This window comes from Galeopterus variegatus, unplaced genomic scaffold (genome assembly GCF_000696425.1).
Source record: "Galeopterus variegatus unplaced genomic scaffold, G_variegatus-3.0.2 Scaffold496, whole genome shotgun sequence".
In the NCBI taxonomy this organism is placed as follows: Eukaryota; Metazoa; Chordata; class Mammalia; order Dermoptera; family Cynocephalidae; genus Galeopterus; species Galeopterus variegatus.
The window spans coordinates 86,296-101,668 of NW_007726607.1; the positions used below are offsets into that span (position 1 = coordinate 86,296).

At 37.9% G+C, this 15,373-nt stretch overlaps 2 protein-coding genes across 2 annotated transcripts in view; both read right to left on the reverse strand.

Annotated features, from left to right (window-relative positions):
- Window positions 1–4,195: 4,195 nt before the first annotated feature.
- On the reverse strand, window positions 4,196–5,227 carry REP15 (RAB15 effector protein). Its single transcript, XM_008569427.1, has one exon. It carries the CDS (start codon window positions 5,031–5,033, stop codon window positions 4,323–4,325), a length of 711 nt encoding a protein of 236 aa, XP_008567649.1. The 5' UTR covers window positions 5,034–5,227; the 3' UTR covers window positions 4,196–4,322.
- A 1,118-nt stretch (window positions 5,228–6,345) lies between these two features.
- Window positions 6,346–15,373, reverse strand: part of PPFIBP1 (PTPRF interacting protein, binding protein 1 (liprin beta 1)) — a 158,245-nt gene continuing 149,217 nt past the window's right edge. The window contains exons 23-31 of the mRNA XM_008569442.1: window positions 15,193–15,343; window positions 14,395–14,506; window positions 14,128–14,216; window positions 11,063–11,185; window positions 10,177–10,302; window positions 9,191–9,379; window positions 7,878–8,057; window positions 7,126–7,191; window positions 6,346–6,354 (exon numbers count right to left, since the gene is read on the reverse strand). Coding sequence (XP_008567664.1) covers window positions 6,346–6,354; window positions 7,126–7,191; window positions 7,878–8,057; window positions 9,191–9,379; window positions 10,177–10,302; window positions 11,063–11,185; window positions 14,128–14,216; window positions 14,395–14,506; window positions 15,193–15,343 — 1,045 coding nt within the window. The remainder of the gene's footprint in view (window positions 6,355–7,125; window positions 7,192–7,877; window positions 8,058–9,190; window positions 9,380–10,176; window positions 10,303–11,062; window positions 11,186–14,127; window positions 14,217–14,394; window positions 14,507–15,192; window positions 15,344–15,373) is intronic.

Here is a 15,373-nt window from a genome sequence, read left to right on the forward strand (position 1 = left end):
CTAAATAAAAGGCATTGTCTCATGCTCTACTGTGCTCCAGCTGCAACACGCTGACAGCCCGCAGAGAGAGAACATGCATACTGATGCACTGAGGTCTCTGTGTTTTTTATTTTCGCCGGCTTCCTCATCCCTCTTTCAAGGACTTGCAAACTCGACTGGAGCTGGTCTCCAGCATTTTTACATCAGGAATGCAGCTTTAAAAAAGAAGTTAAACAAGCATGCAGTATTTTTAAAATCAGCAAAACTCTTTTTAAAATCAGCAAAAGCTTCACATTTTTATTTTCACTTAGAAAAAAACATGGTGAGTCTTTGATAGCTTTCCGCTGTTTGTAACATGAACACTTATTTGTTCTGTGTTCTCTGAAATTCTGATAGGCTTACATTTTAGTATATAAAATATTTTCACAAGTTTTCTCATTTTTAAAATCAGCAAAACTTCACATTTTTATTTTCACTTAGAAAAAAACATGGTGAGTCTTTGATAGCTTTCCGCTGTTTGTAACATGAACACTTATTTGTTCTATGTTCTCTGAAATTCTGATAGGCTTACATTTTAGTATATAAAATATTTTCACAAGTTTTCTCTCCGAATTAATTGATGTCATTTCCATTTTACAGATAAAAAAAACAGACTAAGAGTTAAGCTATTTGGCTCTGCTGTTAAGAGAATGGAGAGTCAAGTCCACATCTGATTCCAAGTTGAATATTCTTTTTACTCTGTTAACACCATCTTCTTGATAGCTTAATCTAAACAGCATCCTGCAGACAGAATTCACTATACACAAAGGAAATATTAATTGACTGGGTACTATAACCTTCCAGAGGTTCAAAGTAGGAATAATTTTTACTTACCAACTTCTAGACATGCCTCCTGGACCTGTTCATGTCCAGTTTACTGAAGGCAGAGGGCTAAAATGCTTTTCTTGATCTTTTGGTTTCTTGGTATGGGGGAATGTCAAAAACAAATGTATTTCTGCCCTTGCATATATTCTTAAGAAGTTTGGAAATCCTGCATTCTAATTGCAGCATGTCATACGCCGCCATCCAATCATCAGCAAATGCTGTATGCTTTACTGTCAAGTGTGTCCTAAATCTCACCTCTTCACCCCTCCCCCATCTACCACCTTGGTCCAGGCTCCCTTTTTTCTCTCATCTGGGTTACTGTAATAGCTTCCTAGCTGCCCACCTGGGCTCCGCCTCTTCTCTCCCTTCCAGCTAGTCTCTACCTAGCAATCCAGCAAGGTTTTTAAAATGAGTCAGATCAAGGCATTCCTTTCCCCATGTCACTCAAAATAAAATCCAGAGTCCTTACTTGGGTTTACAAGAAGTTTGATTGTCTTCATCCATTTGCAGGCTAATTCTCCAAACTCATCTCCTACCACCCTTCCCCTGGCTCACTCTGCTCCGTCCACACCAGCCTCCTTTCCCAGACACCTGCACTGATGCTGCCTTTCTTCATTCACATTTCTGGCCAATTGCCCCTCCTCACTGAGGCCTTCCTTCACCACCCAGTATAAAATAGCACCTCCTTCACCGACTATCCCCTTATTTATGTACGTATATTTGTTTATTGTGTGTCTTCCACCATTAAGATAGAAACTCTGTGAGAGTATGGACTTTGTTCTTGTCATTGCTGGTTTCGGAGTGCATAGAACAGGCTCTCCATGTAACAGGCATTCAGCAATTATGTGTGAATGAGTCTATCTTCCATTTACGCTTTTAAACCTTTATTTATTTTTTTGCAACATAGTAACCCGAATTGCAAAAGCTGAGCTTGACTCTTTGCTATTGGAGATCTTACCAACAGAAAGAGGAAACGGACTTCTCTACCAATATTCCTTTAAAAAAATTATTTACTTTTAATGAACAAATAATAATTTGTGTACATGAATACTTCATCTTCTTTATTGCAGTATTCAACACTGTACTTCATGTTAATTTGCAGTGCAGGACAACTGCAAGGCTGCAGAGGTGCTCTTCTTTCTTCCCACCTCCTCAAGGAGCAGGCTGTGGGGGGAATAAACAGCGAGAAGAGGGAAAACAAAGCCATCTCTGGAAGCCAAAGAGGCCTCATACCCTTTTCTTCTTTCCGGAGTAACGGAGTATCACAAGGGCTATGAAAACTCCCTTCTTCTCTTCCCCCAGGACTTCTTTGAGTGATAAAGCTTAAGAAGGGGGCTTGTGTTTCCTAATGTTTCAAGGCTTATTGGAATGTGAAGAATACTGCGATCAGAGGAAAGAAAACAGGAGCTGGCTCTTCAGGCTAAATAGACTGAAGTTAAGATGTGCCTCTGTGTTCTAGGTGAATCTGTTTACTGTGCTGAATGAAGAGTCAAAGAGAGGATTTAGAATTCTGTCCTAAGCACTGTGATTACTTTTAATTTTATGTAACTAACAGCAGTCCTGTGAGGTAGGTATTGTCATTTCCAGTTTTTAGGTGGAAAAATCAGGAGGTATTAGGTTTCCAGAAGAAATCAAATGGCACACTCAAAAGGTTTACTAAAGGAAAAGGACATCGATGAAGGTGGGGGCAGGGTTCAGGGACTAAGAAAGGATGGTAAAGCACATGGGAACTGGCAATGGCCTGGAAAGGAAAGGGGAGTGAGCTGGAGTCTCAGAGGAGGGTCAGCTGGACTAGAGCTGTCTAGAACCAAGGTGGTGAGGCAGGGAAGGAGTTGGGTAATAAATTTCCAGCCTCCCCCTTCTCTGGTTTTGTACTCTCCATTGGATACTCCGAACTGGAAGCCATAGGGCAGGGGAGCCCAGGTGATGCAGACAGAGCCCAGAATAAGGCTTAGAAGGTGGGGAGTTTATGTGCAAATGGGGGAGCCAGGATTTCATTGAGGTTTGACCTCAACCAAACTCAAAAGCTATCGTCCTTTCCACCATGACAACGTTTTTAAAACTCTGGATTGTGACCTATTAGTGGTCATATCCATTTAGTGGCTTGCAAACAGCATTTTAAAAAATTACATAGAACAGAAAATAGAGTATACTGCAACATGTTTCAGTCATACAGATCACAACCACAAATGTATTTCTTGCTTTGAATAGCAGATGGTTAAGATTAAAATATACTGCATGACACCAAGTTGCCCTCATGTGTCTTAAGTCAGCCTCAGAAGTGTGCCCTAAATCCCAAATACAGAAAGGGCCAAGGCCATGGGAAGACTGTGAGAAACAAAAGACATTTCAAGAGTTTGGATGCAAGTTGAGAAGATGTGACCCAAGTTTTGGAAGAGCTGCACATCAGTGAGTAGGTCATTCACCAACAGAAGCAGCAGCAGATTAAGGTCAGAAAGTGGAGAAGAAATGAGCGATAACAACCAGCTAGCATCTTTGCATATGAACATCTTTGTGGTCTCAGCAATTCCAGTAGCTTAGAGTCAAAGAAGTTTCTTTATATGACTCTAGAAAAGAGTATGGGCTATGTAACTGGACAGACCTTGCTTTTTTGTTATGAGCCACTTAACAGCTGTATGAAGTTATTTAACCTCTTATTGGGAGTTATTTAACCTCTCTAATTTGTCAAATAGAAAACAATATCTGCCTCTTAGAGTTGCAGAGGATATATGTAAATTGCGATATTATATGTAAAAACATCTGGCCTGGCATACACGTTCAATAAATAATGGTGATTCCTCTTTGTACTGTTATAATCCCACCTAGACTTTTAAGCAAAAATGGTTGTTATATGTGAATACACTTTACTGCAAATTCTAAACAAATACTAATTACTATTGAGGAATTGTTATATGGGTGAGTGTTTTTAAATGATAAATAAACCTAACACTTAAGTGAATCCCACAGTAAATAATCCCACCAAAGTCCTTTCTGTGCAGAAAAAGCAGCTAGGTGGAGGCAGTAAGAGAAAGGGGTAGAGGAGAAGAGCAGTGTGACCTTTTGCTTAGGAGTACTGAATTGAAACTGTTAGTCTTACCTAACACCACCTTACCCTACCAGGTGTAAAAACACATTTTATACTTTCAAGTGCTAGACTTATTATTTCAAACAAGGGCACTTTTTTTTTTTCCAAATCAAACTTTAAGCATAACTTTATTATCTCTCCTCCCATTTTTATTGTTGAATAAATGAATGAAAGATTAAACTAAATCATAAGTTTTCTTGAAATAGGGCTGGGATTTTTTTCTCTCCATAATTGTGACACTAATATGCTTTGACCCAGGTAATGATTTTCAATCAATGGGAAAAAAGAGAAAAAAGAAAAAGCCCATGCTGGAATAATACAGGTATATGAGCTTGCTTATTAGAATAAAGTTTTCTTTTCATTTTACACACCAATCGCATCACACATATCCAATTCAGAAGATGCTAATGTAAACCTTGCCCAGCTCTCTCAGCCCCTCTTTCTTACTCAGACAGTTTCCAAGCAGCTCTTTGATGGAGACACAATCTTCAGTTTCCAGGACAAATTGTGCTAGGGCCTTCCCTCCTGGCAGATGGCCCCTCATCATCTGACTTTTGACACTGTCCAGAACAACTCCTCTGATGTCTTTGGGCTCTCCTGGCACACCAAAGATGATAAACAGGCCCAGACAATCCTCTCCTATCAAGTTACAGAATTCTTCCAGCTTATCAAATCTACTCTTCTTCCGGGAAGGCTCCTGTACTCTTGATTCTAGATTGGAGAGGTCACAGGGCTTAGATTCCACAAGTGGAAGAGAAGACATTTGCAGAGTCTGCACTGCCAGCTGAAGCCTTATTTGCTTATCGGATCCCCAAAAGGTCCAAATCCAGTCTGCCCCAAACAGTAAGGCTTGGTGCTTAGTCATCTTGGTGGTAGTAAGCCACTCATCAATTCCCCTTTCTTGGCAGTAAGTGATGAAGTGGATTAAGAAGATCTCATTCAGAGTATTTGCAGCTGGGCAGAGTTTGCTCAGAGGATATTCAAATCCAAGATACTCCTTCAGTTTCTGAGCTGCATGGACTATAGCTCCACTGACCACTTCACAGATGCTGAGAACCTTATTGCTGTCCTTCAGAGCCAAAGGTTGTGATGTTTTTTGCCCCATTCTCTCGGCAACCAATCAATGTAGCCCCCAAGTATCAAACACGTGAACCTTGTTCAGAATTACTTTTTTAGAGTGAAAGTTCTGCAGTAAAGTCACATCTGTTAATATGGTACAGCTTACTCGGTGTAGCTAAGCATATATATATATACACAGCTAAGCAAACATGTTAGGTCTCCCTGTTTGTCAACTGGGTGTGTTGTATTCATACTGATTCCTCCTGGTTTATTAAGTTAGAGATATATACACAGCTAAGCAAACATGTTAGGTCTCCTTGTTTGTCAACTGGGTGTGTTGTATTCATACTGATTCCTCCTGGTTTATTAAGTTAGAGATATTAAATTTCACACAAAACATCTGTTCTTCTCTAGGTTGTATTCACTCTACTTTTAATCTTTGGTAATCTCTTCAAAGATATGTTTCCTCTTTCCAAAGTTCAGTTAAATTAAAAATAGTATGTCAGTTCTTTAAATATCATATCCCTCCAACAACTAACTTTTCAGATTCTTCCTTTTGCTTTTCCTGTATCCCCTCTGCTGTGATTCCTCATCCCCCAGCTCAGTTGCCTGTTTCCTTTCATACAAAAGTTTCTCAAAGACCTAAAATTTCTGTCTGTTGATACATGTTATGAACCCCACTGAAACAAATTTATGGGTGTTTACAGATTGTAAATAGTTTGTGTTGTTTTCTATATCAGAAACAAAGCCTATTATTGTGAACAAAGGAAAATTAAGGAATGCCAATAAAAATATGAGACTATTATCAATTGACTTTATTTCTTTTTATATGGTATTACCAGCACTATATACTTTGTAAATAAAATATATCATCAAAAATTTTTTAAGCTTACCACAAATCATCAATTATGTTATATTGTCCTGAATAGAGAATATTTGGCATCTGTAACAGTCTCCTGGTATTTTTAACCAGGTTCTAATAACAAATTTTGAGTTTTTCAAATGGTGACATATATTCACATTAGAATAAAACCCAAATACAGTAAGAGTCCAATACAGTTACTAAATAATGAATGGTAGAATTCAAAGGAAATTATTACTAGCATCAAATCATTTTAGTTGTGAATAAATAGTAATCTAGTATTACAAGTTCCCTGATGAATAGCTTGGTAACTTGCTGACAACTTAAGAGATATCACTGATACTGAAATATAGTTTATAACCGAGCCCATTGGCATATAATGAACTGCCCACCTCTATCTACCCCAATTTGTGAAAACTTGTCTTTTCCACAGTGTGCTACCATGAAAATTCACATGAGTAATTATGTAGCACTGAATAAAAATAGAAGATTTTTTCTAATACTCCTAAAAAATAATAAACACAATAACGGTTTTTGCTGCAGCTCCTGTTTTCTTTATAAGGAATATTTGGGCCCTATGCTTCAGAAAAACATGAACTACCTTTTATCATCACAAAATAGCCATTATAAAGCTAATTTGGCAGACTCAGAGTTTTTGAACTCTGATTAAAACAAAATATTCAGACAAATATTCAGCTTTTTAAAAAGTCTCATTCATTTTAAAAGTCTGAGAAATGTACAATTAACATGTTTAGGCAGACTCTTAGTATTTTAACGTAATAATGTATTCAGCAAAGAGGAAAACAAGAAATGTAATACTGTAAAGGTTTTTGTTTTGTTTTTGGTTTCTATAGAAATTATTTCTACAATTTTTGCAGGGGAGTTCTAAATGCATTCAAGTCAACAGTATATTAATGTCCCTCAAGTTCTTCCTTTTGAGGTAAAAGGATTCAAGATTAAGGATGAAATAGTTAAACTGTTCAACAATTTTATGGTGTATCATCAAAGAAGGGGCATTTCATATATATTAATTTAGTCTGTTAAAATTCACTTGTGGAAAAGATCATCTGACTTCTTCAGGAACCAGCTGGTATATGAAAATTTTGCTCACCATATTTTTTTTTTTTTTTTTTTTTTTTACCACCTTCTAACCAACTGAGCTGACCAACCAGCCCCCTTTTGGGTTATTTTATTTATTTATTTAAAATTAATTTTTCTTTGGGGTTATTTGAAAAAATTTTTAGAATAACATTTTCAATTCATTTTATGAACTTACTGTTAGATTGTTGATGCCTTCGGAGAATGCACCTATCTGTCTCACTGTTCCTTCTGAATCTTCCATCTGCAAAGAACAAACCATAACATGACATACTCATTTTCATAATTTCAAGGAAAGTGCAGCAAAATGAACAAAAGCCTAAGAAGAAATAATACAAATGCTATTTAATGAGGTATGAGCAACAGAACGCTTTTGATGACTATCTCCTCTTCTTACTACAATTGGAAGTGAAAAATTAGAAGAAACACTTTACTGGCACATGTAGCCTAATGACTTTGACAATGGTGCCAAAGGACTCTTGATTAGACAGCAATGTGTGGTCCCATAACTTGAATCTGAAAAAGCTAAGTAGTATGACCTGTCCATTCCTAAATTGTTTTAATACATAGATTTCCTTATATAGAGATAGTGTAATAGGTAAATAACACAGGCTTTGGAGCCAGCCTGGCAGGTTGGTTACCTTGGGCAAGTTACTTAACTTCTCTGTGCCTCAGTTTCCTCATCTCTAAAATGAGGATAACAGTACTCCCTGTGTTTTGAGACTACCATGAACATTAATATACATTAAGTGCTTAGGATGGTACCTGGAACATAGTAAGCAATCTGTAAGCATTCACTAATATTTTATTATCTGTATTTTTAGTTATTTAAGAAAATGTCCTTGATTAGTAGACGCAGTGTACAAGGTTTCCATTTAGTAGTGTGGGAATGCTGGAAGTACTTTAAAAGAGGCATAGCATTGCATGTACCTGCTCTAACCGGTCCAAATCATCTTCATCATACAGGCGCATGTCCAAGCCAGGTTTAAATCCTTTCTTAGCTGCACTTCCTGATGCCTGTCCCAATTCCATTGGACAAACATATTCTTCTCCATCTTCCTGCTTCTTCTTTCTCAGATTCCCAAAATTGCTGAAGGTAAGTTTCTTTGGCTTTAAAAGAAAAGCAAGCAAAAATATCCAGGGATTTGATAAAATTCATAAAATAAAGGAACAACATCATGTATAATTTAATTGTTCATCCCATCATATAGAGAAAAGGAAGTGGGGGCTGTCTGGTTAGCTCAGCCTAACCCCATTTGGCTGGTTAGAGTGTCGTGCCAATAACACCAAGGTCAAAGGGATTTCTTAAGGATGAATCCAATTTTGCAAGGTGTTCCAGTCTAAGATCAGTAAAAGAAAATGGTCCTTACTATATTTTCTTTTTGAGTGAGGCTATGATTATCTTGTATGCCTTTTCTGCTTCCATAACAGGACTGGTGACTGCTAAAGGAATTCACACTCCTTTGAAAAGAAAACTTCCAGTGTTACTTAAAAGAGAAACTCCATCTTAGTCACTGGATAGTCCCTGAGACTACCTGTTAAGGAAATGGTACTCAGACCAATGACTGAGAATTAAAATATAACAGACTGTCAAAAATTTCAAGTCTGGCATATCTTTTAAAGGAGATAAGAATCTAAAAAGAAAGTGCTCATGCAGACAGAGTCAAAACAAAACAGAAAAACCCAACTTGGTACATATTTCTAGAAGAGCTGATAAACCCTATCTCCACATTAAGTTGGTTGAGATACATATTTAGAAGAGTTAATGAATGTAGGAAATGATTTAAAAGAAGAAAATGTAATCTGATTCACGAATGATCCACAAACCCTGGTAAATTAGGAAATATCCATTCTCTGCTGGTCTACCTTGAATCATTTAAATATCCTTTCCTAACTTTCGAGGCTGGCCAATTATAAGCCAGACAAGCTGAATCTGTACAAAGAGAAATCTTCCTCTTAGCTTGATTTATTCATGGGGAAAACAGGACAATTGCAATCAATATCTGGACGCAAATCATGGGCTCTCTGCATTGGCACACGTGGATTATAGAAGCCAACATCATGCTCTTTATTATTGTTAACTCTAATAAAATAAATGATTTGAGCAAAAATTTTCAAAAATGCATTTTCCTAATTACCTTCAACCATTTACAAAACTTAGTAAACTCCAGAAAGTACTATACCCAGGTAACAGTTGAAACTGAGCCTTTGCTTCAGGCAATTATTAAAATGCTTGAACTGACCTTCACTTTGGCAGTAGCTGTTAGAAGTACATAATCTGGTAACTCCATGGCATCTCGCTTCTGGTGTTGGGCCTCAGCACCCACCAGAAGGTTGAAATGAGTGGCCAAATGTCTTCGCAACAAGGTCTTATTTGGTGGGATGTTCAATAACTGAGCCATTGTTTCTACATTAAAACGAGGTTCTAGGACCTGCAAGAAAAATTAAGATGGTTAAAAGGTTCCATAGATCGTACATGTTTGTATTGCGCTTTATGGTTTGCAAGGCTCTTTCATTTAAGTTATCCCTATGACCTTCTCAAAAGCCCAGTGAGGTAGATAATGTATGGACTTTGATCTGAAATTTACATATCTTTTATTTTGCCCAAGTTAGCGAGTGGGGGAGCTGGTCCTGAAATCCAGGCTTTGGTCATTACAATGTTAGTGCTTCTGTCTCTCTGAAGTACTACTGCCTTTGGAAGCTGACTCCTTATGCAACATCGATGTGCAGAAATACAATCTATATCTTTGCAGGGGTTTTAAAACACTATCATCTGAGAGAAAGTGGCTAGATGTTATTCAAAATGAAAGAAGCTAATAAAAAAAAATGGGTTTGGGCCGGCCCGGTGGCGCACTCGGTAGAATGCGGCGCTTGGGAGTGTGGCAGCGCTCCCGCTGAGGGTTCGGATCCCATATAGAGACCGGTCCGCTCACTGGTTGAGCGTGGTGCGGGTGCGACACCGAGGGTTGCGATCCCGTTGCCGGTCATGGTACGGGCGCGACACCATGGGTGGCGATCCCGTTACCGGTCACGAAAAAAGACCAAAAGGAAAAAAAAATGGGTTTAAACCCAATCTGGAGTTATATAACAAAAATACTCTGAAAGTAAAGATTCAGTGTAGGAAAGCTGGATTAGATGACTTTAGGATTATGACAAGCACACTGATAATATCCTACTCATTAGACTAAAGGAAACGAAATAAGTGAAGTTTAAATTGAAAGAGTTTTACCATGAGCCCACCATGGACACCACTGCCTCTGAGATTGGGGGCATATTCTGCCAAGTCCACGGAGCGCAGCCACTCCATCACTCGGTGGTTGGTCCACTGCTGAACCTCCGAGGGTGTGATGCTATTCTGTGGGAACAAAGAGCCACCAAGAGCTTCAGGTACTAACTACAGGATCCTAAATTTTAAACCTGAATTAAACCTGAATGTTCTGTCTAAAAAGTCGACCCCATGGAGCACAGTTACTAGACATCACACTAAATGTTTAAAGAAGGGTGAAGAGCTAATTTGAATTCTCTTTTAAAGAATTTATGTCACAGAGTTTCAAGCTTTCTTACACACTAATAAAGCATTGCTTTAAGAAAGGAAGCCTTAAAATTGATATCTGTGGATTAAGGAGGCAGGAAAAAAAATACACCTAAGAAAAGGTGGACATATAACTGAGAAAGAATTCTTGGCTTTAAACAAGTGGAACCATCATGGGGAGAAAAGGAAGGAATACAAAAAAACAAAGCCTAAGAAGTAAATGGGGGCCGGCCCAGTGGCGCACTGGAGAGTCCCGCCGAGGATTCGGATCCCATGTGGAGACCGGTTCCCTCTCACTGGCTGAGCGCGGTGCAGGCGCAACACTTAGGGTTGCAATCCTGTTGCCAGTCCCCGGTACGGTCGCGACACCGAGGGTTGCGATCCTGTTACCGGTCAGTAAAAAAGACAAAAAGGAAAAGAAAAAAAAAAAAAAAAGAAGTAAATGGGGTTGGATTCAAAGCTCTGAGGAGACCAGCTTTTCCTGCAGGCCCTAAGAAGAAATGGATGTTAGTGTGCACCCACGGACAGTCATGTGCACAAAACGTGCACACTTGAAAACCTCAATCTCAGTCTAAAATGCTACCTCGTCAGATGGCCGTCTCCGTAGACAGTTTGGCTCAAAGTTATTGATCCTCAGGACCTGGATGGCCCTTTTGATACTGAGGTGGTGTAGCACACTCACAACCTTCAAAGATAGTAAGTCATCCTGAAAAAAAAATAAAAAATGACTAAAGGAGGAGCTCACTGTGTGGACCGACAAGGAGGATCTTCTTAGGGAAATCTCAGAAAACTAGAGTGAAAGTACAAGTGCCCCTCAAACCAAAATGCCCCAAGGGCTTGCCAGTGTTTTCAAAGCTTTTATTTAGTAAGAGAACCCTTTTTTCTGCTCCAAACAAAATCCTCTCCAAGACCCTAAATGAGTGTTGTTCCCAGTGAAGCTGACTTCCACCTGTCTCTCTCTACATGCTCTGAAGTAGGATTCTGGAACCCCAGGACTCTGAAAAACACATTCTGAAAAGCACTCACAAAAGGTGATCTGCTTTGATTTGATTTGCACATACTGTAAACAAAGAAATTTCTTTGTTTCTTCTTTAGTTTTGAGAACTTTGTAGATAAAGCAGATATGTAGGCACAATTAAGGGCACTGGCCAAACTGCACTCTCTTTTCTTTTCAGCAGATAGCTAAGAGCAAGAGATGTTCATTGATGATCAAGGCTTGGTTTTCTGAATGAAGGCATATCACAGTTTTGGGGGAAATCAAACGAGTGTTCTTGTTACACTGTTCCCTGACTTCAAGAATTCTCTAGTTCTAATTTATTACGCTTTATCTAGCAGACATTGTGAACAATTTAATAAAAACTATCTCAATCAGTGCATAGGTTTTGGTGAGAGTTAAGGAGAGAAGAGAAATGAAGTTATAAGTGTCACATATATCACCAATCTACCCCTTCAAGGAAAAACCCACCAGTCTGTAGCTACTGGGAACATTTTTCAAATATACCAAACACATCAAAACAAATTACTTCAGAAGGTGATTTGGGGGGCAGTGTCCAGATAAGCACCCTTCTACTTCCAAACACACCCAGAAAATAAACAAGGAAAACCTCCACTTTAGACACACCTTACTGATAACACACTTCTTATGGAAAAAAAATAATAATTTACTATAGAAATATTTTTCAAATAAAAATTTTAGATAAGTAGTTTAAATCCTTAAGGATATTAACTGAGCAAAAATTATTTTGTAAATTTTTTTGTATTAATTTCTTAAAAGTAGTGTCTTACAGTAAGTTAGAAAAGACATTTAACATATTTTAATCTAAGATTGAGACACCCATTTCAAACATTTCCGTGTAGGCTATTTTAATCTAACTAAAGTCTATCAGATTTTTAAAAAATCTAAATGCATGTTGTTTTTGAAAATCTTTACATTTTGAAGGATTTTAAAAGGAGGGACTGCTTTCTTTTAAATTAAAATGACATTTGTTATGAGTTTATTATTTTTGGATTTATTATTTTTGGATTTTTAAACACTTCATTTTTAGATAATTTTAGATTTACAAAAGTTGCCAGAGACAGTATAGAATTCTGTATACTTACCACCCAGTTTCCCCTAATATTAACGTCTTATATAACTAAGATACATTAATCAAAACTAGGAAATTAGTGTAGATAATAATATGATCAACTGAACAATAGTCTTCATTCACATTTCACCAGTTTTTTCACTAAAGTCTTTTTTCTATTCCAGGATCCAATCCAGACACCACATTAAAACAGACTTTTTGTGACTTAGGACTCCTGGGTCAAATTTTCCAAGATAATTTACTCTTTTATAACCATAAAAGTTGTACATATGCTTCTTGTGATTTTAAGCCTGAATCTGCTCACTTCCCCGGGGGAACATACTCACACCTAGATATGCAGGCAAATATTCACCAAATTTGTTCCACTCAAGAGAGTGAGCTATTAAGAGCAGGGATCTAGAAACAGCCTAGGATCAAATGCTCCAAGATTTTCTACCACTTTCTAACTGTGGAAACTTGGTCACCAAGTTACTGGGTCTCTTGATTCCTTTGTATCTTCATCTAAAAAACATGGATAATAGTAGTACTAACTCAAAGGGTTGTTGATAATTGAGTGTTGGTATGAGTAGAATGCTTAAGAGAGCCTGGCACACAGTAAACGTACAACATACTACGCATGTTGGTATTGTCACATGCAGGTTTGCATGCTGCACCCACCAACGCAATGACTTGGGTTCAATAAGAGGAGGAAACAAATCCCATGAGCCAAACTCCAAATTTCTTTGATATTGAGATATTCCTACTTAAGTTAGCTGGTTGAAACTTTCTACTTATTTAAAGGAGAAGATACTTGTGGTAGTTGGGTCCATAGCCTAGTTCACAAGAAGCTATTTAAATAAAAGTATCTTAAATAGAACATTAATAGTATGGAATCTATAACAAAGTTCTCCCAGATGTCATGTCTCTCATGGTTGTAAAGGAGGGAATATTTCTTCTCATTGGCTGGAAGACTAGAAATGTACAATAATGAAGGAACCAAAGTAAAAATCTAGCCTTCCCCCACTTTTCCTTTAGTAACTTGTGCCCTAGTAGAACTGAATTGAGGAGGGTGTGAGAGGGTTTCCGGTAGCAGTTGTCCAAGGTGGAAGGGAAGGGAGAAGAGAAGTCCCCGTGGGTGTCGGGTCACAAGGGGAGCCTCTCCTGAATGGCCATTGCACACAGAAATACAGAAGTTGGAAACTGCCAGGACTTCAAAACTCTACATTCTATTTTTAAAATATCTTTATGAGCTATAATTCACATACCATAAAATTCACCCATTCAAAGTGTACACTCAATATTTACATTGTTGAATATGTATAAAATCAACTTTCTGGATAGCTTAGTTTAACTAGGTTTCACTTAGCTTACATTGAGGTTTCAAACTATCCAAGGCTGTTGCAATCACCAAATCCCACAATTTCAACTTCACAGGAAATATTCCTGCCCCTCTCAAGTTAAAGCAACACCTTCAAACTCTGATAGAATCACTATGAAAACAATGTATTCTGCTTACTCTATTTCTGTGTTTTTCAGAGAAAAAAAGTTTTACTCCCCCAAACCCCAGGAGTGAACCACTTACAACAGTCATGTAATGTAGCATTCGGCCGTCTACCCGCCCTTCATCAAACTGGGTCTTATACTGGGGGAGGCCAATATCATCCAACCATCCTAAAGGAGAGAAACCAGTGTCATTACCACACCACAAAATACCTGTTCTTGTGATTAAAAAGAAAAAGCAGTGCAAGTGTGCGCTCTCTCTCTCTCTCTCTCTCTCTCTCTCTCTCTCTCTCTCTCTATATATATATATATATTTTTTTTTTTTTTTTTTAAATAAAAATCCTCTTACTAGTGACCCAGTTGAAATCCAGCTTTCCATGATTGGTTTCTTCTTCAGATCCCAGGGCTTGCAGTGCCAACTGGAGTTTCTTTCGATGAAGTGAATGCTTGATTCCAAGTTCCTGAAACAATAAACAGAAACACTGACTTTATAATTCTACCTACATGGCCTGGATACCACTGGCAAAGGATGCAAATTCCTCTAAAACAAAGAGACCCAATTCTACATTAAATTAGAATACTAACTTGGGCTACTAAAATGTTGCCGACAAAAAAGCCCCTAGAAAGCCAAGACGTCCACAACCAGTTTAGTGGTGTGTTAGACATTCCCCAGTGACTCATTTTCTTTGTAAGACAGGAACTGTAGCATCCATAATAGAAACTGTACTCTTACTTTGTACAAAATGATAAATAATTGGGAAGAAATGTTAAATAACTGGACATAAAATGTAGGTTGTTTTTTTTTTTTCCTTTTGCAAAGTGAAGTTGAATTGCATGAATTACATGGAGAAGACAGGCCAATGATAAAGCCACAAAATGATTTTGAGAAATATGAGCTTAAGGTTTATTATTATGGCCATATAATTACTTTTCATTAAAATGCCGAGTGGCTTAAGTGTTCCATAAGGAATCATCAAGACCAGGTCTTTCCTTTTAAGTCCATGAGATAAAATAAGCATAAAGCAGTTGAAAACCCAAACTTTTTACTGGCTCCACCTATGCTCCTTTCTGGAATATAAAACAATCCTACATTCATATTATCTTTCTCTTGGTATCCATTCTGTAAACAAAACAGAGTAGCAATCACCTTCTCTAGATCTTGTTGAGAAGCCTGCAAAAGTGTTTGGCCAGATGCAATCCAGTGCTTGCCAGAATTCAGGTAGGACCCCAAACCCTGTTCCACGAGCCAATTGCAAACTTGCTCCTTGGTCCATTTGGCAAATGGCATATCCAAGTCACTACAAGAAAATGAACAATTGTACAAAAAA

Bases quoted from the DNA above. Each gene is read 5' to 3' on its own strand.
- REP15 (XM_008569427.1), bottom strand. From the start codon at position 5,033: ATGGGGCAAAAAACATCACAACCTTTGGCTCTGAAGGACAGCAATAAG.